The sequence below is a fragment of the Protomyctophum parallelum genome (genome assembly GCF_964188405.1).
Source record: "Protomyctophum parallelum genome assembly, chromosome: 8".
Taxonomy (NCBI): Eukaryota; Metazoa; Chordata; class Actinopteri; order Myctophiformes; family Myctophidae; genus Protomyctophum; species Protomyctophum parallelum.
Window position 1 is genome coordinate 19,751,763 of NC_139703.1, and position 27,298 is coordinate 19,779,060.

Consider the following 27,298-nt stretch of genomic DNA (forward strand, 5'->3'; position numbering starts at 1 on the left):
GTAAACAGTACAGTATGTTTGAGTATGGTAGAGTGATAGTTTCAGCGTTGAGGTACAGTATATTTCATTTGAGCCCGGCTGAGCTGTGCAATATTTGTGATTCGAGTGCCACTGGAATAAAAGCCTATACTTTGTCCAATCAAGATGCTTGGCTGGAACTGCGTGTTGTATAATGAGAACTCTTAACCACAGCACTTAAAGGTTACATAAAGGTTACAGGCATACACGTGAAGGTCAACATTTCCTTCCCCCGCAGCATCAAAACGGCCCAATTATTTTGTGTTTGCGTTATTTTTAGATTTGTTCCATCACGCCAACGTGACAGATTTTTTTTTATGAATCCTAATAACTGACAATGAATAGAGCTTCATTGTGAAATTGATTGCTGCTTCTCCAAATGAAGCCAAGCGCAGAACCTCCCCAGGAATAGTGTTACTATATTTAGGATATATTCATAATCCTAATTAATGGCAGGAAGTGGCTGATTGAGGTGGTGATAGTTAAAACTACAGTGACCTGGTACAGTAAATGTACATCCGATACAGTGTTGTTTTCGTCGACTAAAACTACCTTTTTTCACTGAGGAAAACTAAATGGAAACTACATGAAAACTAAGCTATGATGACTAAAACTAAGACTAAATATACTGACAATTGTGTCAACAAATAAAAACTAGACTAAAATGTTAGGAAGGGACTAGTGGACAAGAGATCCAGTATGAGTCATTTTACACTTTGTTGCATGCGGAAAATAGCAGATCTGATCAGAGTGTAGATCGTCTATTTTCAGCAAGTGTAAAAACAGTCATTACGACGGCATCAAGGCCCGCCAAAATACATTTAGGTTTACTAAATCAACTGTAGATTTAGTCGACTAAAATCCTATGATATTTAGTCGACTAACACTAAGACATTCCAGGTGACTAAAATGTGCCTAAACCTAAATGAAAACTCTTCAGGAGACTATATGACAAAAAACTAAAAATCTAAGTTTGCTGCCAAAAACAACACTGGTCCAATCCATACTTCCCTGGTCTTGGCTGGCCAGGATGCAGTGAATCCAATGAGCTGCAGTTTGACCTATACTATCAACCAGGGTTTTTTTCCCGGCATAGAGGAATTTGTGGCACCTCAAAGAGCTTTTATCCGCCGCCAAAGGAGAATCACCAGTATGAAAGTATAAGTAAGTATAAGTATTGAGAGAGAGACATTTGTTTTTATCCTTGCGGTGCCCAAGACAGTAATATACAAGCTGTTATATACTTGCTGTTATCAACACATCAGTCACTATAGGATGGTCGCCGTCAGATGGTTTATATAAGAATCACTCCCGTCCTCCTCAAACTCGCTCTCCTCCACCCCGTCCAGTGTTACAATACAAACACAAACTTATTAAATCATTTTGCTATCCCATTTACACCTGAGGTTGATAAAATAAAAAAATCTGAATCCTAACAGTTTTCTGAAAAACCTATGTTTATGTGTCAGCGGTGCTCAACCTTTTTCATGTCAAGGACCCCCAGAATGTATCTGTAATTGGCCAGGGACCATCCCCACTCTGACTCTGATTTCTGCCACATCTCCACGATTTAAAAGAAATAGCAGACCTATAAGCTCGTAGGGCGGCACTCGAGCTACGAGCTTATAGATATGCAATTTTTTTCAACAGCTAGAGTTTAAAATAATGCTTAAAAAAAACACCAAAAAGGGGTTCCCGGCGCTGCCCAGAATGGGGTGTTAGTTGGTGGGAGCCTAATGGGGCATCCTCCGTGTTTAAGAAAAATTATATCGGGAAATCACAAGAAAATGCACGGCCGGTTATCGTGATCGCTGTCAAATAAGGTAACGCAAACTCACTGCCTCGTTTACTGTTGCGGTGGTGTGTAGTCGGTCACGGGTCACGACACCGACCAATCAGGTTTACTGTCATGCTTAGTCACCCCCCAGGTCCCATTCTGAGGCAGGAAAAGCCCACGTAATAGAAAATGCTCCCGCTAGTGAAGTCATAGCTGGGAGGCGTGCGTGTGACACACACAGGGGGGGTGGAATCTCTCCCCGTCTTTCCTCTGCCAATGGCGTGACTACACTCACTGCAGCAGTTTAACGATACTGAGACATCTGTCTCATTGTCATTGACTTAATATGGAAAATAAATGAATACGGAGGGAAAAAAACCCACGTATGGCCTTTGGATGAATGTGAATAAATGGGTATTAAAAAGGGCATCTGTTAACACACATGATTGCAACTAAGGATTTAATTGTGTTTTTGACATCCATTCAAAGATTTGCGCCACATTTTCATGATTTTTCTAAAATAGCAGACCTACGAAGCTCGTAAGCGCGGCACTCGGTGCCGCACTACGAGCTTGTAGATCTGCTATTTTTCAAGAGCCAAAGTATAACATAATGCTGTAAAACACCAAAAAAAAGGGGTTCCCGCACAGAATGCGTTAATGCCGGAAGAATCAGCACAGGTTATACATCTGAAAGTGTTGATCTATCGATCCGTCCGTGTGATGGATCACTAGCGTGTCACATGACGCATGCTCGTATTGATCGGCGTCGTTTGCGTGCCAGTTAATAAATGGGTATATATTCAGACTTGAATAAATCAAGAGGTGAACAACAGGGATTATTTTGTGTAATGATGACAGGACATCAGTCATCGCCTCAAATACAGCAGTCAATAAAAACATAAACATGATGTTTTTCAGAAAACTGTCATGAATTGGAAGACATTTTGTAGAATCTCAGGTCTCAATGGGTTAAATAACAACACAAAAGTCGTGCTCGAGGCCCCCGACCTCACCAACGTGGTTTGAACCGACCACCATTACCATCCTTGGAGCCCTGTGCTCTTTATTAGAGTGTGTAAAGATTGAAATTGGAATAAGGGTCTTTCTCGGCTCCACCCCTCTCACATTGTTTATATTGTGTTTAGTCTCCAAGATGGCCGCAGCACCAGGAGGGGGTGGGGCAGAGGTGAGTGGGCGGGGTTGACATGTATGCCCTTACTGGGCTGCATTCAAGACACTTGCCTTGTGTCTGACACCTGACTTTTGTCTCTGAGCACAAACTCAGAGTAGTCATAGCATAAGCATAGCATAGTCATAGCACGCCATAGTACAGTATAGCATAGTAGTATATATGTATAGTTTATATGTATAGTGTCATTATATAGATATTCCACTGTTACTTTCTTAGCTTACGCATGTTTCATGATAAATGCTTTTATGTGATGTATTCCCATGCTTTTTGTTCTTGATTATTGTAAGTCGCTCTATTGTAGCGTCTGCTAAATGCCTAAATTGTAAATTGTCACGCTGCTACTTCGCCTGGAAATGAGCCAGCTTAGGTGGTTTGGGCATCTGGTTAGGATGCCTCTCGGGCGTCTCCCTAGGGAGGTCCTCGATGCATGTCCCACTGGGAGGAGACCCCGGGCAGACCAAGGTGCAGATGGAGGGATTACATCGACTCACTGGCCTTGGAATGTCTCGGGATCCCCCAGGAGGAAGTCACCAATGTTGCTCTGGAGAGGGAAGTCTGGAGCTCTCTGTTGGAGTTGTTGCCCCCGCGACCCGACTACAGATAAGCGGTTGAAGATGGATGGATGGATGGAGATCACAGTTCGTTACTAAATAAAGAGACCAGTGCTTCTTTCACCTGACAAATATCACTATGTGATCATTTCTTGTTTACAATACAAGTAATGGGTTTCACAAGGAAGTGCCCTAAGGGTGGCCTTAAGCCCAAACCACACCAAAGGATCGGGTTGGGACAAAACCCTTTTTTTTTCAGGTAGACCGCATTGGTGTGGTTTACCTTAACCCTTTCTGGACGGGAACCCCTTTTGGTGTTTTAAAAAAATTGTGTTGTACTTTAGCTGTTGAAAAATAGCAGACCTACAAGCGTGGCACGCTGGCACAGAGTGCCGCACTACGAGCTTGTAGGTCTGCTATTTTTGAGTGGTGCAACCACTCCCTTACGGAGCTATGTGTGTGGCTGGCTGGGTGGGTGGGTGGTTGCATCTGAGCACGGAAACAGCATGGTTGTTTTTCACCACCTGTGCGCAACCTAACACACACAAACACACATGCACATATTAACTGTATATGATTTTGGGTGTGCCAGAACAGTACAGTGACAGCACAGTAGAGGGACCCCCACACGGTAACTCTGTCATAGAGTTGTGTCATCCTGGGTGATACAGTAGTAAACATTTAGACGGTGGATGTTGTTGGCGTTGGGTTCCTTTATAGCCAGGCTTACAGGGGGTTTGGACAGGCTATAGGTGAGTGGGCCGGGTGTGGATTACAGGACTGACACTCTATCTGAGCCCCCCTGTCCCCGGTTTCTGTATACCTGTCACTGGGCAGGCTCCTCAATGCCTCTGCGTCCTTCCCCTGTGTGTCGTGACTCCATGTCCCGGGGGCTGTGGAGCGAAGCGGGCTGCAGCGTCAGGTTCCCCCACCCCCGGCGATAATGATAGCGAAGGGAGGTGGTGGCACGATAAAGCATTGGACAGCGTGTGGCTTTTAGGGTCAAAACAGCACACCGTTTCACACGCGACTGCTTTGTTGATCGGGGGGGGGGACATAAAAGCCTTTAGAGAGAATGGCATCGCCACCTCTTGACCTTTTCTACCCAAACCGGACCCTGCAGATCCCGTGACCTTATCATCAGCCTGAGTGAAGTCGACCTGCCATGCAGGGACCAGCCAGCCAGCAGCCTTGTGTCATGACACTGCATAGCTATACTGCTGAGGATGGTGGATAGACTGTACCACAGACTGCCTTACAAAGCCAAGCGTGCACTTGTTGTTTTTTAATTTCTTTGGCTGATATTGGGTTTTTAAGTGTTTCAACTGGTCAGCCAAAATGAGATTTTATTGGCAAATAAGTGATATTGCACTAATTGTAAAATAATGTTCTCGAGGTAATTGTCCCCCCCCCCCCCCCTCCAAATCGCGAAGGCTAATTATTTGAGATGCACAACAACGTAGTTACTGTACTGCATCATACAGTGTGTTATGATGGAACCTTTCCATCCTCTCTCTCTCTCTCTCTCTCTCTCTCTCTCTCTCTCTCTCTCTCCCCCCTCCCCCGTTGGTTTTCTGTCTCATGCTCTCTCTCATTCTCTCTGTCACATCTGGTTTGGGGTCAATTCAGTTTCAGTTTAATCAATGTGCAGGGGGTGGATTTCCAATCAAATGAAATTGTAAATCTTTCCACAAATGGGTTCATATATCCCAGTCAATAAAGGAGATTTGAGAGCACGTTGCTGCAGTGTGAATCGCTTTGACCTGGATTGACTGAATACGAATAATAATGTAATAGCTCAGTGCTTTTCTATAAGTAAAGGAATGGAACCGACTTCATTAAAAAAAGAAAAACAATAAGTGCTGTAGATTAAGAAAAGATAGCTTTAAGCATGGGTTGGGTTGGGTTCAGAGGAGCGTGTGTGTGTGTGTGTGTGTGTGCGCGTGTGTGTGTGTGTGTGTGTGTGTGTGTGTGTGTGTGTGTGTGTGTGTGTGTGCGCGTGTGCGATAGGTGCTACTCTGAAATTATGTGAAATCTAATTTAGATTATAGTTGCATTAAATCAGTTTCCCCTTTCACGGCCCTCCCGCTTTTCTATTTTTAAGTCTGCGCGGAGAGCCAAAGGTCACGCGCGCTGGTTCCAAGAATAGGGCTGTCAGTTGGCAAAGAGGCTGCTGCTCTCTGCTGTATCTGTTCTGTTGTGATGGAGGCTTGCTGCCGAGGCAGCAGCTCAGCCTTTTCCTCCACGTCAGGCCCTGACGGCATCTCTTTTAATTATCCCCCCCCCCCCCCCCCCCCCCCCCCGGCACGCTCTAGAGCGATAAGTAAAGCCTCCGTGTGGTGTGGAAACTGGAAAGTGACTGTACGTGCATTCACTTGTTTAGACCCGAGGATGATTCTACTAAATGTCTTCTTAATCCTGACAGTTTTCAGAAAAAAATGTCTTCTATTTCTGTCAGTGGTGCTCAAACTATTTCATGTCAAAGAGCCCAAGAATGATATGTATTTGGCCGCCGACCCCCCCCCCCCCCCCCCCACCCCCATCTGAAAATGTGTAGTTCCAGGGACCTCCCAGAAGCAAATATTTGAGTTAAAACATTCGCTCTGAAATATATATAGTGAGTATATATTCTGAGTATAATATACTCAGAATATATACTCACTGTGGTGCAAATCTTTGAATATATTGGGCTGTATTTTGCGTGTCTTAAGTACCAGGTCTTATTCCCTAACTTGAGTAAACTAAAGACCTGGAGGCGTGATCAATGCTCTTTGGCCACTCAGAATAGCCAAATGGCATTGATCACGCCTCCAGGTCTTTAGTTTACTCAAGTTAGGGAATAAGACCTGGTACTTAAGACACGCAAAATACAGCCCATTATATTCAAAGATTTGCACCACATTTAGAATTCAGGACTTCTACCTATCACGGAGTAGTTATACGTTGCAGTATTGGTATTTTTACGGAAGTAAAACATGCATGTGTGTGTGGCTGTGTGCGTGTGCGCTGCCATCTGCAGCCATGGCTGCTCTGAGTCCAATTACCGGTCCTTGTCTTGTCTACCTTTTGGCCACCCGCACAGCCGCTAGTAATATACACACTCTTTTGCTCCGCGGTTCACTATTACCATATCAACGTTATTAATTTTAAAACGTTTAGTCCCAATATTTGATTCTGATTGGCATGGTTTCCGATTAGACCACGTGGTACATCTCACGATAGTCCAACACCTTCAATCACTTCATATCGTCCCCAGCTGTGTTAACATTGGTCCCGCAGCTCTTGTAGGTGAACTTTGGGAAGGCGGGAGCGCTTGATTGCCTTACAAACCCTGGCCGTCTTAAGCACCGTCCGTGCTCATTATGACTGTGAATGTGCGGCCCCCGGGCGGCGTTGTGAAGACACCTCATATTACCCCCGAAGTGTGGCTCGCTCTGGCGGGCGCACAAAGTTTTAGGCTGCACGGGGACCCCCGGAAATGCTTTGGCCATGTCTCGTGACCCCCCCCATGCCAGGCCGCCACCCCCAATACAAACCCCCAGACTGCAAGAATAACCTCAATAATAGGGCAAATATATCATAATTGAATACTGAAACCCGAAAGTGTATGCATGCTACTTTACTGTTTACTGTGTAAACTCTTAATTTCCATTTTCCAGCCATTCAGCCATTCAGTTATTTTTTAAATAATAATAATAATAATAACCACATGAACTCCTATAGCATCCCTATTCTGGGGCAAACATCTGATGGAAAATTAGCAGTACATCGCTGTTTTCGGCGAAGACATTTTGTGTAGAGGGTGGTAAAATAGGGCTCCTTTATAGACCCCTGGGAACTCTGGTCAACTATGTACCATATACTGTATATATATACACATATAGCATCTAAAAGGAGGATATCCCAACAATAGCCAATATACAGTACAGCATATAGCACGGTAAGTTGTTGTGGAGGCTCCCTCCTTGGCATTGTGTGTGTCTACAGTATTCTGATGAGATGGCATCATTCAACTGAATGAACGTGCCAGTGCTGATCATTTCTTCCCACTATTTCCATACCAAGTTGGGGTTGGGGAGGAGAGGAGAGGGGAGGGGGGACGACAACAACAACAAACAATGCAGTGCCTTAGCTGCCAGACGCCATTGACATGCAATGGTTCAGATAGAGTTACATAATGAATATTTCATGGGCCGCCGAACAGACCCATGTGAGAGAGAGAGAGAGAGAGAGAGCGCCCTTGGTCTGGGTGCCACGCAACGAGACACCAAGGATTCCTGTGTGATGAGCGTACAGTATACGTGTGCGCCGCTCCGTTCATTTGGCTATTTGGCTTATGCCAAATCCCTTCTTTTGAATCGTTTTCGTTTAGTTGCATAGTCCCATTTTAGTCACCTATATTGGATTTTAGTCGACTATACAATGTGTTTTGGCGGGCTTTAATGCCGTTGTAATGGCTGATTTTACACTTGCTGAAAATAGCTGATCTGCAAGCTCACAATGTGGCACAGTGCGCCACATTGTGAGCTTGTAGATCTGGATCACTGGATCACTTGTCCACTAGTCCCTTCCTAACATTTTTCGTCTTAGTATTAGTCGACGAAAACAACACTGGCGGGGAGAAACAATAGGCCCATTGAGTATGAATGAATGAATGAATGATTGATTTAAAATGGTATTAACAGTTTATAGAATGGGTACAGTTCAAGGACAGTACAGGTCAATACAAAATGTGCTATAATATAGGAGGAGGATAAAAACAGAAGAAAGCAGTTTACATCGGAGTCCTCCATGTTCAATTCATCAGAACATTTATAGACATACAGATGTACACTTATATGCAAAAGAAATATGAAATCATACTATAAGGGAAAATAAATGTAAAAATAATATGTAGCCTACAGTATAGAAAATACTATACTTTAAGTCCTGAATAATAATTTAACTCGAGTGTGAAAATGGGCCCATATAAGTCAAATTGACCCTCTGGATTGTATATTGAAGACAGCCAGAGAGGTTCTCTGAATGCAGGCAGGCTTTTCTTGTGACAGCATCCATAAACATTCTGAACTCTCTCTCTCTCTCTCTCTCTCTCTCTCTCTCTCTCTCTCTCTCTCTCTCTCTCTCTCTCTCTCTCTCTCTCTCTCTCTCTCTCTCTCATATTGCTACAGCTCTCTCAATGCCCCCTCACGGCTCCTCTTCACATCCCTCCCACTACACTGTCTCCCCTCCTCTCTCTCTAGCCTGAGCGCACCACCACCACCGTGCCTCTTTTGTGCAGAGCATAAGGCGTAGAGCGCGCACATGTAAGTTTAATCCAGGCAGCGGTGTGTCTGTGTGAATGCATGCCCCCCCCCCCCCCCCCCCCCCCCCCATTCTTGACTAACAGAGTCGGTGTGTGTTCAGCAGCATGGATGGACGAACCCAACTGACTTGGACAGACCTCTGGCGTTTTCTTGCACACTGTGCTCTCTCTCTCTTCTCCTCTCCATCCCTTCTTCGTGTGGGTATGTGTGTGTGTGTGTGTGTGTGCATCTTCTTCACTCCGAAGATTTTTGGCAGCAAGAGGTGTTATCTGTCTATACTGCTGAGCTCGGCTTAAAGGGGAAATTGCGAGAGTAAATCTTTCCGGCGGGCTCTGATGAGATTCTGAATCTGATTAATTGAGGAAGCGAGCAACGGGACAATAGGGAGGATTAACGAAGACAAAAATAAATGAAAAAAGACTTTCAGTGGAAATTCTCAGAAACGGATTTTGTGTTTTTTTTTTAAGGTTTTTGTCACTGTTTTAACTCATTTGTGGTGAAATGTGCTGGAACTGCTGTATGCTTTGACCTGAACTGAACTGTCCGCGGTGGCTTTGGGTGCACATGCATGAACCCAAAAAAGAGATGCTTTTTAGAATGTGTGGGATTTTAGACTATACTGTACTGTGACTCGACGCAGTTCGATCTGCTTCCACCTGCGTGGATTTCTTTCATCGTCGCAAGCGGTCTGCTGACCTGCTCCCCCCCCTCCCCTTCTTCCGTCTCATCCGCTAAACCCCCCCCCCACACCACACCACCACCAGCAGCACCTCAGTCTCTGTGAGCGAGTCTCTGTCAGTCGGTCCTTCTCAGTGGCTGCACAGTGATTTCTGATAAGAGTGCCATATAGAACGCGCGAGACCAGACCAGTTTCTGCGTCCTCTACACAAGCGGAACCCTATACCTCGCCTGGTCTCCAGAGGATCCCAGAGAAGCCTCTATATCTATACCTCGGGAGGAGGGACTTCTGGAATCTCTTGTCTCGACACCTATAGGTTGTTATACCCCCGGAGGACGGGTTTTCTTTTTGTAATTTGTGTGTGGGGAATAATAAAGCGGGCCCCGGAGGGCCACCACCACCAGCAGCAATGCAGGTGTCCCTGGTGTGCACGGAGGAGCGCGGCGGCATCAGCCGCAGCACGGCGGAGCGTCTGCGGGGACAGAACGCCAACAGCCCCGGCACGGGCACCCGGAACAAGTTCCGCGCCGTGGCCATGGTGGCGCGCAGCCTGGGGCAGCTGTCGGTGCAGAGCGTGCCCTCCACCAGCGAGCAGAGCATGAGGACGGGCATGAAGTATAGGTAGGGCGCCGGGCACCAACACCAACAACACCAACAACAGTGGCCGCATGCCAGCGTTGTTGTGCACAAAGCACTGTTGTTGTTTTTTTTTTGGCAGCGAAATTAGATTTTTTTTGTTTTGTTTTAGTCATAGTATTTTTGAATAGTTTTCATTTCGCTTTTTTGGTCCCGTTTTTTTTTTTTGTCACCTGGAATGTTTTAGTGTTGGTCTAGTTTGAGTCGACTAAATGTCATGGGATTTTAGTCGACTAAATCTGCGGTTGATTTGGTCAACTATACAATGTATTTTGGCGGGCCTTGATGCCGTCGTAATGGCAGATTTTTACACTTGCTGAAAATAGCCGTTATACAATCTCACTGTGACGCGTTGTGAGCTTGTAGATCTGCTATTTTCAGCATGCAACCAAGTGTGAAATGACTTACTGGATCACTTGTCCCACTATAGTCCCTTCCTAACATTTTTCGTCTTAGTATTAGTCGACGAAAACAACACTGGCACAAAGGAGGGTGATCACGGGCATAAGTGTGTGAGAGAGTTTGGTTTGAAAATAAAAAAAATAATTAATTTTTTTAAGGCTATGTAAACTACATCCTGCACATAATTCTACATTCCTTAAAACTCTGAACTCTGACTCTGCAGGGGAGGGAGTCTGGGAGATAGCTGATATATTTTAAAAAGCGTGTTATATTCGTGGACAATCAAAATACGTTGGCTTTTTTATTGGGGTGTCATGAAAATTAATGTCGATATGTACAATGACTATCTAGATTCTGGAAAATTAAAACATGGCACTTTTTTAAAGGTTACAGACCCATGCTGTTATGTATGCTGCTCCCCACTGTAAACGGGTCAATTTGTAAACTTTCAGAATTAAACAGAAACTTTGGTTTGATAGTGACTGAGAACGGGTTCAGTATCAGAAAGTAATAGTTGGATGTTTTTTTCTTCTTTTATGCCTGGGGCAGTCAACCTCCATGCAGCGCTTTGTAATCCACTAAACGGCCGTCATTCATTGAATCCATTAAAAACCTAAATCCTCTATACTTAGTAAACGAATACTTAGTTGACCGAGGTCGGCCCAGCTGTGCTGTCCATGCTGTGATTGGCTGTAAAATACCTGCTCTCAAGACTCGAGAGGTATTGGTTAACACCACGGACGCCTGGGGGGTATTTAGGACCAATAAATCAGAGCGCCCAGCGATTTACAGCAACGGAGCACATTTAGCGATGCACCAGGCGCTATCCCGGACGTAGCTGAAGTAGTTAGATGTAGCCAAAACACTCTCGAGGCGATCTACTAAAACGGGAGGTATGATTGATTCTAATGCAACTAGCGACGGCACCGCGGTGGGCCGTCTAATACATGATCTTTGGTTAGCAATGCATTGGATGGATTGATTTAGATCAAGAGTTATTCATGTTATAAGCCTGTGGAGCGATGCAATCAGTTTTGATATCCATAAATCTCTGTCCTTTTATTAATCTCCATCCTGGGAGCTGGCCGTTACTAATTGATAGGACGGAGAACTCCGCTTATGCCGCTCGGGGTGTTAATGAATCACACACACACACACACACACACACACACACACACACACACACACACACACTTCCCCCCACTCGGACATGTCAAACCCTGATCTGTTTGGGATCATTTAGATAGATGTAGACATAGCACTTTATAGTGTATACTGTATAGCTTTACTCTACAGAATGTTCTACTGTTAGACAGATGCTAGGTTGAGGTTCCTTATGATTCTGGATGATCTTGTAGTTGATGTATTACCATGTACTGTTCTTGCTTACTGTAAATCGCTCCGGATTAAGAGCCTCTGCTAAATGCCTCAATTGTTTCCACAAAACACAACCGTGCCTTTTTGGTATATACACAGTGTGAGCTCTTGCAAATTACCACATCCGACCTTACGTCCAACTATTGCGAGAGCTGTAAGTTAAGCCGGTCCAGAAAGGAGAGCGGGGGTACAGTCACTTCTCATTGTGTTTTTGAGTGGTGCAACCACTCCTATCAGGGCTCGACAGTGCGACTAGGTACTCGCATTTGCGACAAAAAATATCACCGTGCGACTTGTAAAATTAGATTTGTAGCACAGGTGCGACTACAGGATTTGACCATTCAATCGTGATAAAGACAAGTCTCTGTCTACAGCAAGTGCACATTCTATAGTCGTGGTTCTATACCTAAATTTATATTTCTGAACGGCGGTGTCGTTCGCCAAAAAGAGCAGAGCTACAAGCTAACAACGTGTCGAGGCTCAATGCGGTGTTCATTTGAAGATCTGTCCCCTTTGCTCCCACCGCCCCTCCCCTCACTGTGTTGCTGCTCTGTTCTCTTCCCTGTCACTGCTTGCTGACTGTCAGCAGCGAAGACGGAGCGAACTCAGCAGGATAGCATTAGCATGATAGCACAGATTCAGAAGGAATTGCTTGGACCCCGAAACGTTATTTGCAAAGTTTGTTTGTAATGTTCAAAGTTCAAACGTAACTTACTTTTAACCAAACGCGGGTGAAACAGCGTACAGCCGTGCACGCACGCGCGCACACACACACACACATGGAGTGGACGGATTGATGTTTATCAAAAACAACCCTTGCTTAGCGTGTACAAAAGTGTGTGCCCAGCATAAATGATAATGCGAATGACCGAACTGGCTGGATTACCGTATTAATATCAGTCAGTCAGTCAAAGCCAAGGAGAATGTTACAATACTAATTCACCATCGAGCAGCCTCTGCACTGTCTGAATGTCACACTAACATGACAGAACAGCAGGATAAAAACGGATAGCCTGTCTATCCATCCTTGAGCAACATATTCTATCTAGCTCTGGTCCAAAGCTCTAATGTGTTGCACGTATTAGAGGTATGGAACAGAGCTACTATCGATCTATCTTCAAAGTATTAGCATAAAACAAGTTGATTATATAGATTATATGAAAACAAACATAACAATGATATCATGATGAATATCACTATTTTGTGATAATTGCTGAAAAGATAGTGATATAATATTTTGACGTATTATTTTCCACCCCTACCTCATATCACTTCATTAAAGAAAAATCACACCCATGTTAAGTGAGGGGCGCTCTTGTCATCATACATCATCAGATATCATCTCATACTGGCCAATCAGAATGCCTGTTGCCTGTGATTGGTTAGCTGATTTGCTCGTTTACATATATTTTCATACATTTTCCCTTAAATGTCAATGGCGTAATTTATGTCATATTTAGCAGAATTTTGACGTAATTTCTCTGTTGATTGTCAATGGCTCATTTTGAGATGTGTGGGGACAAAGGCTGTATATAGGAGGGCGCCCCTTAAAAATACATAATTTTTCATTGTGCTCCTAAAATAATTTGTGTGCTACTAGATTTTTCAACTTAAGCGCACACGTGCTACTTGGAAAAATGCTAAGCGTCGAGCCCTGACTCCTATAGACAGCTGTGTGTGTGTGTGTGTGTGTGTGTGTGTGTGTGTGTGTGTGTGTGTGTGTGTGTGTGTGTGTGTGTGTGTGTGTGTGTGTGTGTGTGTGTGTCCGAGCACGGAAATAGCATATTGTCACCACCAAGTGTCACTGTTGTGCAGCCTCACACACAGAAACAGAGGGAGGGCAGAATCCATTTCTTGCGACCGACGGCCGTCGCGACGGACCTGTCCGTCGGGGGGTCCGCCGGTCCGTCGGGGGGTCCGTCGGTCCGTCGGGGGGTCCGTCGGTCCATCGGGGGGTCCGTCGGTCCGTCGGGGGGTCCGTCGGTCCGTCGGGAGGTCCGTCGGTCCGTCGGGGGGTCCGTCGGTCGGTCGGTCCGTTTTTGCGTCGCGACCGTCGGTCGCAGGGTTAGGGTGGATGGATTCTGCCCTTGCTGCCCAAATGGTAACTCTGTCATTTCTCTACCGTTTTGGACGGGGGTGGTCTCTTTGGAATCGTGTGGCCCCCCTGGAGGTTTCTATGGGGGTCTCGAGGTTCGGGGACCCCTGGGGACCCCCACGGACCCCCAAATGGTAACTCTGTCATTTCTCTACCGTTTTGGAGGGGGTGGGCTCATTTGAATCGTGTCGCCCCCCTGGAGGTTTCTATGGGGGTCTCGAGGTTCGGGGACCCCTGGGGACCCCCAGGGACCCCCAAATGGTAATGTCACCTGTGGACACTAACTGTAATTGTCTCGCTGTCTCGCTGCTGCGCTGCGCCGCACAGACAGCAGCTTGTGTGTAACATGTGCGTTCGTGCCGTGTTGCTGGTATATTATTATTATTATATGTTTTGCGCCGCCGCGTTGTCTCGCTGCTGCGCTGCACAGACAGCAGCTTGTCCTTCCCAGCCTCCCCGTCCTGGACGGCGCAGAACAGCGTTGGATCGCCGGCCGCCTATCGTTGATCGCCCGCCGTCTCCTCGAGGACCGCCGACGCAGATGGTTTACTGCTATATGCCATAGTGTTTATTATAGCTACTATTATTACACACTGTGCTATTATCCAGATTCCTGAGGTGGACATTTCAAGAGGAGCTTGTGATTATTGCTTGCCTATAGATACAGTGCCTATTTATATTGCTATTTGCTACGTTTTAATAATTGCCAGTCATACAGTATAAATTGCCACATTGTTATACCTATACATTTACGTATTTTACTTGTATAGTGTTATATTTGATATCCTGCTACATGATTTTATACTTACCTGTTTTATCTCCGAGCTTATAATAAACTTTGTTACTTTTCTATACGACCTGCCTGCTGCTGAATATATTCAGAGTATACTCTTCATTAGCAAACTGTAAATAAAGTACTAAACGAAGGAAAAACCCCCGCGGGGATAACTGACGTTATAAGAAGATAACGCCCCTGCATGACACCTCCCTGGCCACCGTATAGCGCATTGACAGGTCTGTCTGTCTGTCTGTCGTAGCATGCAGATAGACAGATAGGGGGGGGGGGGGGCAGTTTGACAACAGCGGCTGACACATGTTCATTGATGATGATTAATAGGCCTACTGTATATGCTACTGTGCTGCTGGATCGTCGATAAATGGACTATAGGCCTACTGGACTTTGATGTTATACTGCACGGATATAAGCGAACCAGTTTATCAATGTTGGATAGTTGGATACCTGCATGCGCTCTTTGCATGTGCACGGCAGATGGAGAGAGAGAGAGAGAGAAAGAGAGAGAGAGAGAGAGAGAGAGAGAAATGAGCTCCGTTCATTGGCTTTATAGGCAAGTGCAGAAGGTTTATAACGACAGGTGCCCACCTTAGAGTAGCCTATATATATTAACTTATTATTATTTTGCCAGCGGGTGCTTTGGCTCTTGCGCGGAGTTGACGCCGTTGTCTATAGGCCTACGTGCCAGGATGATTTTAAATAAATATGTCTCTGTCTCTGCGTCTCTAGAGCTATAAAATATATAGCACACATCATGTGTGACACATGTGTGCACATACACACACACACACACACACACACACACACACACACACACACACACACACACACGCACACGCACACGCACACACACACACACACACACACACACACACACACACACACACACACACACACACACACACACACACACACACACACACACACACACACGAGATTCTGACAGAATGCAGCGGCGCATTCTTAAAATAAACAGATATACAAGCTTATAGTGTACCATAGCGTACATACCAGCATACTTACCGTTCAATAATAATTAGCATGTATTATTATTAACGAAAAACAAACAGTTTTTTCAAACAGTTGTTTGAAACAACTTCTGATTAGTTACTAACTTTACTAGACCAATTTAAAATAGTATTAGATGTTTTTCGTTAATAATAACTTATGCTAATTATTACTGAACCATTTTAGATGTTTATATTTCACCAACAGGCATGATATGAATTTATAGGAATAATAGGCCATCAGTGGCCACCGGTCGACTCCATTTTGCGCATTACGGCGCCTAGATTGAAATGACCACATTAATCAACAATAGACCATACTGTTCATTGAAAATAGCTGCAAAATCACTATAGTTGTGATGGGATAAAGTAGACCTTTTAAGTATAGTTACCAAGTAGGCCTACCATTAACCCCGCGATGCTGAGCGTGTGTTCCAGCTAAAACTAAGGGTAGGTCTATAGATTTTTAGGGTTAATTATTAGGACCCGATTTTTAATTTCATTCAGAGGGAGAGTCAAGGTATATATTTTATATATAGTGAAACATACATTTCATCGATATCCTTCATCGTCTTCATTTCTTTCATAGTTAAAGCAATTGCTAAGTGGTCTATTGTCTAAAAAAAACACACACAAGCATGAACAGTAGACATCTATTCATCATTATTTATTTCAAATCAAAATACAAACCACTGTCACCAACTCGTCTCGAAGTTCGCGCACACACACACACACACACACACACACACACACACACACACACACACACACACACACACACACACACACACACACACACACACACACACACACACAACGAACGGTGTGGTCACGGTACCGCTGGCTGGCCTCTGTTTTAACGTTAACGTCAAAGTCCAGTAGGCCTATAGTCCATTTATCGACGATCCAGCAGCACAGTAGCTGTATACAGTAGGCCTATTAATCATAATCAATGAACATGTGTCAGCCGCTGTTGTCAAACTGCCCCCCCCCCCTATCTGTCTATCTGCATGCTACGACAGACAGACAGACAGACCTGTCAATGCGCTATACGGTGGCCAGGGAGGTGTCATGCAGGGGCGTTATCTTCTTATAACGTCAGTTATCCCCGCGGGGGTTTTTCCTTCGTTTGGTACAGTTTGCTAATGAAGAGTATACTCTGAATATATTCTTTCAAATGAGGTTTGGCCTTATATCAAACATACATGCTCAGTATTTTTATTAATACATTTGCAACTATTTGAATAAAGGTTGTATATCAGTGAAGCCACCACAGCTCATGAAACATAATAGGCTGCATGGCTAACAGGGCTTAGTGCTTCCCTATACCATATCTCTCCTTTCTCTGGCTCTATGACTTATACGCCCATGAAAAATGGAAAATATAAATTTCATTGAGTGTATACCATTTGGAATTATACCAATCGGTTGAGATTTGGCAGATTATAGCCAATGTTAAATATCAACTTTTTGCGCACGGGCCATTGGGACTGTGGCGGCGGTGTTTTACCTATAGGACCTCTGCTTGGATTCATGGTGAGTGCGCACCGAAAAGTAATTGGAATATATTTTTCTTGCCACATTATAAACAAGTTTACTTTACCTCCTCACTGTCCTCAGTGTTTGGGACGGGATGTAGGCCTGTATCATGTGCTGTCTGCGTGCATATAGCGCTGCGCTCCAGTGAAATTGTCATTGCTTGAGAAAAACGGATAAGGGCAGCAGGCAGGTCGTATATAGAAAAGTAACAAAGTTTATTATAAGCTCGGAGATAAAACAGGTAAGTATAAAATCATGTAGCAGGATATCAAATATAACACTATACAAGTAAAATACGTAAATGTATAGGTATAACAATGTGGCAATTTATACTGTATGACTGGCAATTATTAAAACGTAGCAAATAGCAATATAAATAGGCACTGTATCTATAGGCAAGCAATAATCACAAGCTCCTCTTGAAATGTCCACCTCAGGAATCTGGATAATAGCACAGTGTGTAATAATAGTAGCTATAATAAACACTATGGCATATAGCAGTAAACCATCTGCGTCGGCGGTCCTCGAGGAGACGGCGGGCGATCAACGATAGGCGGCCGGCGATCCAACGCTGTTCTGCGCCGTCCAGGACGGGGAGGCTGGGAAGGACAAGCTGCTGTCTGTGCAGCGCAGCAGCGAGACAACGCGGCGGCGCAAAACATATAATAATAATAATATACCAGCAACACGGCACGAACGCACATGTTACACACAAGCTGCTGTCTGTGCGGCGCAGCGCAGCAGCGAGACAGCGAGACAATTACAGTTAGTGTCCACAGGTGACATTACCATTTGGGGGTCCCTGGGGGTCCCCAGGGGTCCCCGAACCTCGAGACCCCCATAGAAACCTCCAGGGGGGCGACACGATTCAAATGAGCCCACCCCCTCCAAAACGGTAGAGAAATGACAGAGTTACCATTTGGGGGTCCGTGGGGGTCCCCAGGGGTCCCCGAACCTCGAGACCCCCATAGAAACCTCCAGGGGGGCCACACGATTCCAAAGAGACCACCCCCGTCCAAAACGGTAGAGAAATGACAGAGTTACCATTTGGGCAGCAAGGGCAGAATCCATCCACCCTAACCCTGCGACCGACGGTCGCGACGCAAAAACGGACCGACCGACCGACGGACCCCCCGACGGACCGACGGACCTCCCGACGGACCGACGGACCCCCCGACGGACCGACGGACCCCCCGACGGACCGACGGACCCCCCCGACGGACCGGCGGACCCCCCGACGGACCGGCGGACCCCCCGACGGACAGGTCCGTCGCGACGGCCGTCGGTCGCAAGAAAATGGATTCTGCCCTTGCTGCAGAAACAGAGGCCAGGGAGGTAGGTGTGTGTGTGGGTGTGTGTGTGTGTGTGAGTTCAAATTTTTGAGTGGTGCAACCACTCCAAGGAACAGCAATGTCCGTGTTCACCTACCTATGTGTTGGTTCACGAGCACCAGTATATGACTCTGAGTACCAGTAGGGGCGCTGTTGTGCCAGAAATAGAGAGGGATAGTGCTGCACTGCCTGCTAATGAGAGAGGGAGAGGTGGGAAGGGGGGGGGGGGAGGGGGATTGCACCACTCAGTTCACACGGGTGTGATTTTACTTCTACGACAAATATTGTACTTTTACTCCGGTATACAGTAACTTAGTTACTGTGTAGATTTGTATTATTATACAATTGTGTGTGTGTGGTTGTGTGTGCGCCCAGAGTATTTCCAGTTGTTACTTCTACGACAAATATTGTACTTTTACTCCAGTATACAGTAACTGTGTAGATTTGTATTATTATTTCAAAACGTACATTTGTAGGTTTTGATTATTATTAAAATACACACATTAACCACTTCATACATATATATATATCGTCGACCGTTTGAAATTAGCCGATCTACAAAGCTCACAATGTGTCGCATCTGCTATTTTCAAAACATTTGTACATTTTGAACTTTCGATATGGGACATTCTGCATAGTGATGAGTACTTTCCACCATGGGTACTTTACTCAAGTAAATGTTGAATACCGGACTTTTACTTGTGAGAGAGAGAGAGAGAGAGAGAGAGACAGAGAGAGAGAGAGAGAGCTACGGTTAGTACTAGTGTGTGGGGAGATGCCTGGCCGGGCTAGTGTCACTGAGTATCCCAGTGAGTACCCATTCTGGTCGGGAACCCCTTTTGGTGTTTTAGGCGTTACATTAAACTTTAGCTATTGAAAAATAGCAGATCTACAAGCTCATAGCGCGCCACCGAGTGGCGCGCTATGAGCTTGTAGGTCTGCTATTTTTGTGTGGGACTAGTGTCAGTGACTATCATTTCAATGTGTCCGTTCAAGGAAAAGCTCACCAGCACCACTGCATCCAAGAGATTGCATTTCAGTTCACATTTCACTGCTTTACTTCCCTTATTGACGTATTTATTTCATGTTTATGTCACCAGCTATTGAACTTCATCATTTCACTACCTAGTCTGTTAACCCATTCTGGGCTAGGAACCCCTTTTTGTGTTTTAAGCATTTTGCTATGCTTTAGCTATTTTTTTTAAATCATGAAAATGTGTCGCAAATCTTTGAATATATATTCTTTCAGTGCGAACGTTTTTAACTCAAATATTTGCTTCTGGGGGGGGGGGGGGGGTCCCTGGGGTCCCTGTAACAATATATTTTCAGATGGAGGTCATCGGCCAAATACATACAATATTGGGGGTCCTTGACATGAAAATGAACCACTGACACAGAAGCATGGGTTTTTCAGAAAACTGTCAGGATTTAGAAGACATTTTGTAGAATCGTTCCCAGGTCAAAATGGGGTAAATGAATATAGTATATACTCAGTAATAGAGTATCACCAATGCTCAGGTTTACGATACGTACAGTAGAATATTGCAGAGCCGCGTTATGCCTGTCGCCACGGCAGGCTGTTCCATGCCGTTACCCAAGCTGGAGAATAACATGCTGATTGCTTCGTATTCAGATCAGCCTTGCCGTTTGCAAGTAGTCCATTCCAATTCCACGACGGCTGGAGACTCGAGAATAGATCAACGCTGACACACAGTCTCAGCCCTGGGGCTAGGACGCAACTTACTCTATCTATACGTGTGCTAATCTCCCCCACAAGGCCAGGGAAAAGCATCAAATTGACTTGTCTGTTGAGCGGTTTCGGATGTCATCTCCGTATTTATAATGTCCGTCATCGGCTGTTATCGACACCAGTTCAATGCAGCCGGTATGGACATTTCCACATATACCGACGGTGTTGTCAGCTATATATTGTCCCACGTTGCGCTAAGGTCGGGGTGTCCCGACTATTATAATACTAACCGTAAACGGCTAAATCTAATCCTAACTCTAACTTTAACCCGGCCACGTAATTCCCGTAACCTCATATCAGTCTTAACCAGCCATGTCGGTTTTAGCTTCGGTGGCAGTCATTTCACTTCGGCATTTCCTAGCCGCCTACTCGCGGTAGGCAGTATGTGGGAAATGTCCATATACTGGCTGCATTCAATGAATGGCTAACATTCGAAGCGGGTGGTCTTTTCAAGGTGCGAAAGCACAGTGTACAGCCTGCCTGCCACACCACACAGACGGACTGAGACATTCTCCTACAGTATGTGACACTGTGCCCGGCGTGATACGACTGGTTAAAATCATCACTGACCCGGGCCGCGAGAGTTTGCGCTTTCCGCCGAGGAATGATTTTAAGTGGCTTTTGTGACTCGGGACTGAATTAATGATGCACACGACCAAAAACAGCTTATTGCGATTATGTAAAGTATTCAAGAAATGGAAGAGAATAATCTGTGGGAGCGGTGAGACTGGGCAGGTGGTGGAGACAATCCCATAAGACCCCACCCTGTTCTTCACAGCCCCGTTCATAAGCCCTCTTCTCTATCCACTGAACCTCGGTGTTAGCGCTTATGGGATTCACTCAGTCTCTGTTCCAGTGATGTCGGAGTATTTGCTTAGGCGAACCACATAAACAGCAGTGAAGTTCAACGTTTAAGTGTGGATAATATGCACACTTCACATAGGGAGTGCACTCCTCAATCCTGGCAGACCAGAGAAGCAAAAGCAAGGCTTATTTGACGTGCAAGAGCAGACAGTTTTTAGAACACTTGTACGAACAGCAATCAGGCTCTTCATCTCCATGGCCAGTTATTTGTGGGTCTATGGGTATGTGCAATATCAAGTGACACCTTTTATAATACATATTCTCATATAATTGTCTCTCTAATTTTAATTTTTTTAATGCTTTCGCCTTTTATTTAATTTTAATTTTATAGAGGAATAGACAGTAGGCTGACAGGAAATGGGGAGAGAGATGGGGAGGGGGTGACTTGCAGTAAAGGCCGTCGTGATAGGGATTCGAACTTACTCGACTACCAGCCAGGGTGCCCGGACCGCTGAGCCACGGCCCGGGCCGTCTCTCACATTCTTATCCCCCCCACACTCCCCCCTTGTGTGCTGTATTTTTAACCTAGTATAAGCTATGGGATCACCTGAATTTCCCCTCTGGGATCAATAAAGTGTCAGTCCGTCTTACTGTCTGTGAACTATTTTGAAAAAAAAACATTTTAAAATTGTTCAACATTGTGGAGCTTGTAGATCGGTTATTTGAACTATTGTAAAAGGACTCGTACGGCAAAGATATACTGTAGCTCTGCTTTAAAGTTTAACCCAAATTCTCTCCATGCACTATGGTCCCCCCTAGTCATAAGGTTTTATGTGTGCGTGAGTGAGTGCGTGTGTGCATGTGTGCGTCCAGCTCCTCTTACCATGTGATTTTAAGTCTAGGTTGTAAATCCGTTGTGATTTGCTTCAGTTGTTGTACTGGCGCTTATTGATTGATTGATCACAGGCTTTAGTTCCCAGGGCTTAAAGTTCTCAGTCCTGGGGACTGATTTCAGTCCTGAGGATTTCATAGGGGTCATTTAATGAGATCAGTGTAGATTTGCAAAAAAGCATTTTCAGTCTTGGGATTTTTTTTGGCTTTAAGCCCTGAGTTCCGACACACTATTGGTCCCACTGTCATTGGGCACGCGACGGGCCAACAGCACACACACCAAGGCCCACCCCCGCTCAATCATGATTGGCGGAAGGCCCCTCTCTATCCTGATTGGATGACGGCTGGGCCACCTAGCCAAAAACGAAACCTAACATTTTTTGACCCAGGGGGTGAACTGGGGACAGAGAAGAACTCCTTATATGGTCTGCAGTGCACACTATAGTAGGGAGGATTAATCTTTACTTCATGGAACTACATATTTTCAGATGGGGGTCGGCGGCCAAATACAGATAAATCTGGTGCTCCTTGACATGAAATAGTTTGAGAATGACATGATATAGAAACAGGTTTTTCAGAAAACTGACTTAGAAGACATTTTTTTGTAGAATCGTCCTCAGGTCTAAATGCCCATTCTGGGCGGGAACCCCTTTTGGTGTTTTAAGCATTATGTTATGCTTTAGCTATTGAAAAATAGCAGATCTACAAGCTCATAGCGCGGCACTAGCTTGTAGGTCTGCTATTTTTGAAAAATCTTTTGAGTATATGTTATTACAGAGTGAACATTTTAACTCAAATCTTTGCTTCTGGGAAGGTCCCTGGAACAACATATTTTCAGATGGGGGGGCCGGAGGCATATTACATATAATTTTTGGGGTCCTTGACATGAAATATTGAGCACCACAGATACAGAAACATGAGGTTTTTCAGAAAACCACTGATTTTGAAGAATTTGCTTTTTTAATTTCGACGTCGGGCCTAAATGCACAAACTGAATTTCACAGACACAAGTCCCGGAGTCAGTTAGCCCCCATTAGAACGTGTCTGTGGGTTTTGCAGCTCTGCTCTTTGGTGCGCTCCATATCTTTTTACTGCAGTGCCCGCGTAAATATGAGGAGCTGGCTTGCCGCGTCTTGCCCAATTGGCATAACTCTACAGTATAAACTGGCATATGCTGAGAATACTAGCAGGGTTGTTGACGGCTGAGGAGATCCGCTAGTTAGTTGTACAATGTTGAAATTGAACCGGCGCCATGGTGCTCACGGTGCGAGAGTCAAGTTTTGAGCAGATGGCGTTCTGCATCACATAGCTGACTGTTTGGGGGTAGGCGAGGGGGTATCATTGACGTCTTCATTTGGTGCACCTTGAAGTCTGATGCGTTGTACACACACAGGTCTGAACCGGTGGATCGGTGGCATTTCCCGAGGAGATTATTTAGACATGAAAGCTGAAACGCTGACTCACTTTACGTGGATAATCACTGCCTTCTCTCATGTATGTCTAACCCATTTTGCGCGGGGAACCCCTTTCGGTGTTTTAAGCATTGTTATGCTTTAGCTGTTGACAAATAACAGATCTATTGCCATTTGCCATTAGCAGACCTATACAAGCTTGTATAGGTCTGCTATTTTTTTTTTCATTGTGAAAATGTGGCACATATCTTTGAATATTCTTTCAGAGCGAACGTTTCTAACTCAAATCTTTTCTTCATGGGGGTTCCCTGGAACTACATATTTTCAGATGGGGGGTCAGCGGGCCAAATACAGATAATTCTGGAGGTCCTCGACATGGAAAAGGTTGAGCACCACTGACATAGAAACATAGGGGTTTTTTCAGAAAACTGTCATGATTTAGAAGCCATCTTTGTAGAATCGTCCTCAGGTCTAAATGGGTTAATGTCAAAAATGCATGATTGGGAACTGTGGTGTATAAGTAATAATTATTTAAAGTCAAGTTGTTGTTGTTTTTCCCACCCCCCTGTATGTACTGTATGTAATGTAATTGTGCTATATATATATATATATATATATATATATATATATATATGTTATTGGAGCAGGAAGGCAGGCTTGGTAGAGGTCTGGGTGGCAAAAGACGTGGGCTTTTGATATGAATATGAGGAGCGTGGGAGGCTGCGTGCCAGGACGATTCAGTGCTCTCGGACTTATCTCCTCCTACTGACAGTATGGTGTGTGGACCGTGGAGACTGCAAGCTGAGCACAAGTAGAAAAACAATAAGTTAATCCACTGCTTACAGACTGCAGCACCGGTGGCTATGAGTATAATCACTTAAAACTGGAATAATATGTCTGTTTTGACCAGGGGGGCAGTGAAGCCAATAGTGTCTGAAACCAGTATGAAATCCTGACTAACTGAAAGTTCATATAATGGCTTGTTGTGGCGCTGTCATTGTCAAACCCCATAGCTCCATAGAGGTCCATGCATTTGGGCCCAACTTCACCTAGACTGTATTACCTTAATAAACATGGTCATGAATACTTTCTGCTTCCAGTCACTAGTTTAAAGTCTCATTTCTCATGTCATAATATTATTTTTGGAAAATGATGGTCCCATTTATTAAAAGAATGTCGAGTATGCTCTGAGAGGTGTGGCTACCGTTGCAGTCTATGATCGGGACCACCCCCCCGCTCGAGTCAAAATAAAAACCAAGAAGAAGAAGGGGGGAAGTCCCGCCTCGTTGTCTGGGCCAGCCAATGGCCAGCTGGGCCCAAACGGATCTAGAAAGATGGCGATTTACTGACAGGCTTCATCTTACGTCCATATCAGACCCGGAGAACGCTTTTTCCATTTTTTTTTTACAGTCTATGGTTTTGACGCGACAATATTCAGTTTGGAAAAGTGCCATACGAATTGTAGTCCGTTCCATCTGACCCCCCTCTGTGTGGGGAACCGGGGGGCGAACAGTTAGAGTTTGACCTATTTCCCACCATCGTATCAAACGGTATTAATTATCAAATAAATACAAAATGAATAAATAAACTACCGGTAAGACGCCCTGAGGGCAAGAAACGCAGAGGTAACGCTCAAACAACAAGAGCTTCTTAATGCGGTCGAGAAGCAGGAGTTAAACTATTATTATACCACAGGTTGTTTCGAGGAAGCAATCCGATTGGTTGAAACGGCCTTCTAGCCGTGGATTAAACCAGCACCATTCACCTAATCAAAACAAAGAATTCAGCTGCTCTGTTTTCCCAGAGAGCTAGCAAACCAAAAATCGGTGGCTAGGCTAATAATTTACCCATCATTTAATCTGGTGCAATTTGTGCCATGTGACCACTTTCCCCCCCCTATATTTGGCTATTAGTGTAGATTTTACATTAAATTCCCATTGACAATGAATGGATGGTGTGTAATGATAAGAGCGCCCCTCACTTCACACAGGTGTGATTTTTTTGATGAGTCATATTGTCACAGATGCTTACTCGTAACAGACAGAAGACATCCTGACATCCATCCATCCACAACGGATCCGTCCGCTATCACTGTATTAAATATACGAGATCAACCGTTATCTGGATGTTGGAATAAATATGGCTAATATGGACCTACTGGCATACTAGACATTGTGGTGTTTGGCTGTGTTCACCTAACCTGACGCTGCCAGATCCAAGAAGCTAGCTACACACAATTGTTTCACAGCTTATTGGGATCTGGGATCTCGGGAGGCAATTCGATGACGGGGCTGTTCCTTTTTTTCAAGATACTTGGTAGATGATTGGATGGGACCGTCTGTCTATCACCGTGTGGGCGTGCAAACACAACCAATCATATTGACTTGTCTACGTGACGTAGGAGGAAAGCCATAGACATATTTCTCGTCCGTCGTACGTCCGAATCGCCAGATTTTTTTACGCCAGAATCGCCGATCTACAAGCTCACAATGCGGCGTCGCGTTGTGAGCTTGTAGATCGGCGATTTTTCGCGAGACCGACTGCAGATCAGCGTAGCCGAGCAGCGCCCCGAAAAAAAACTACAACACAACAGCTGCTTCTATATAGCGTCACATCCGGCTTCGCACATATCCCGCCCTTTTTATAAATAACAACACTGCTAACTTTAAAAATTGAACTCTACTTATCTAAACCATGGTTTATATTGACCACTATTAAATATCCTTATGTAATAATATGGCATCACATCAGAACACCCATAGGATTATATGTTCTATTATGTTAAAATAAGACTACATTTTACTTTTATAAAAATATCACTAACACTAAATAACACTAACACTAACTTTAAGTGCATTTAATCAGCATCTCATTTGCTCTTCAACATAGTGGAGCCCTCCCCACCCCCCCGTCATCTGCATTTCTATTGTTCTTTTCACACCTTGGATATGGCATGTCTGTTAGGTTTGGGGACAGAGGGCATGGAGGGGAGAGAGAGATAACCAGCTTTTTAAAACACATACATTATAAAAACTATTAGCTTTTATTATGTAATAATAACTATCATATGCTAATTATAATATTTATGAGATATACAATATGATTTTATGATTATGGAATGTAAAGAATTTAATTACTAATTTGCATAATTTATGCATTAATTGCTCAATAGCGCCACTAGTGGTCAAAAAAGGTAGTGAACCCCCACCTTATGATACTACTCGCCCCCATCTGGCAGAGTCAGGTTAGTGTTCACCCGGACTGCACCATGCAGGGTGGTGGTGCAGACATAGCCTGGTCAAGGGCTCCCCCTGCTGGACGTGTCGTTTCCAACTCTATTGTCGGGGCATGGAAACTAGGGGCTACTTACTGCTCTCTGCCAATCGGGACGTAACTCGGACGACGCTGAGTCGGGTCTGGTGGCCGTCGCAACGCTCGGCACGGCAACTCCCTCGGCTAGCGCCTCACGTGGCTCAAGGCCACCAGAGACTCGTGGGGCACCGCCTCGAGGCCACCAGACACGGCGCGCCTCCGTCACTGACACAAAAAGCAAACGTTCCCATAGTTTATCTTCCGGATTTCCCAGTATGTTGATTATCACATACTGGGGGTATTTCTAAGGTGCTGATTACGAACATTTTCTTGATTAGCGGGTGATAACATCCAAAACGGGTGCCATCCATCCATCCATCTTCAACTGCTTATCCGTAGTCGGGTCGCGGGGGCAACAGTTCCA

General features: G+C 44.9%; 1 protein-coding gene across 3 annotated transcripts in view; it reads left to right on the forward strand.

The window, feature by feature from the left end:
- Positions 1-27,298, forward strand: part of kcnab2a (potassium voltage-gated channel subfamily A regulatory beta subunit 2a) — a 178,362-nt gene that overhangs the window by 91,032 nt on the left and 60,032 nt on the right. Inside the window, exon 1 of one of the 3 annotated variants that reach the window (XM_083771442.1) lies at positions 8,993-10,146. The exons of the other annotated variants lie outside the window; for them this stretch is intronic. Within the exon in view, the coding sequence (XP_083627568.1) occupies positions 9,935-10,146 (212 nt within the window). The 5' untranslated portion in view covers positions 8,993-9,934. Of the gene's footprint in view, positions 1-8,992; positions 10,147-27,298 lie in introns of those variants that run through there. 3 annotated transcript variants of the gene reach the window in all.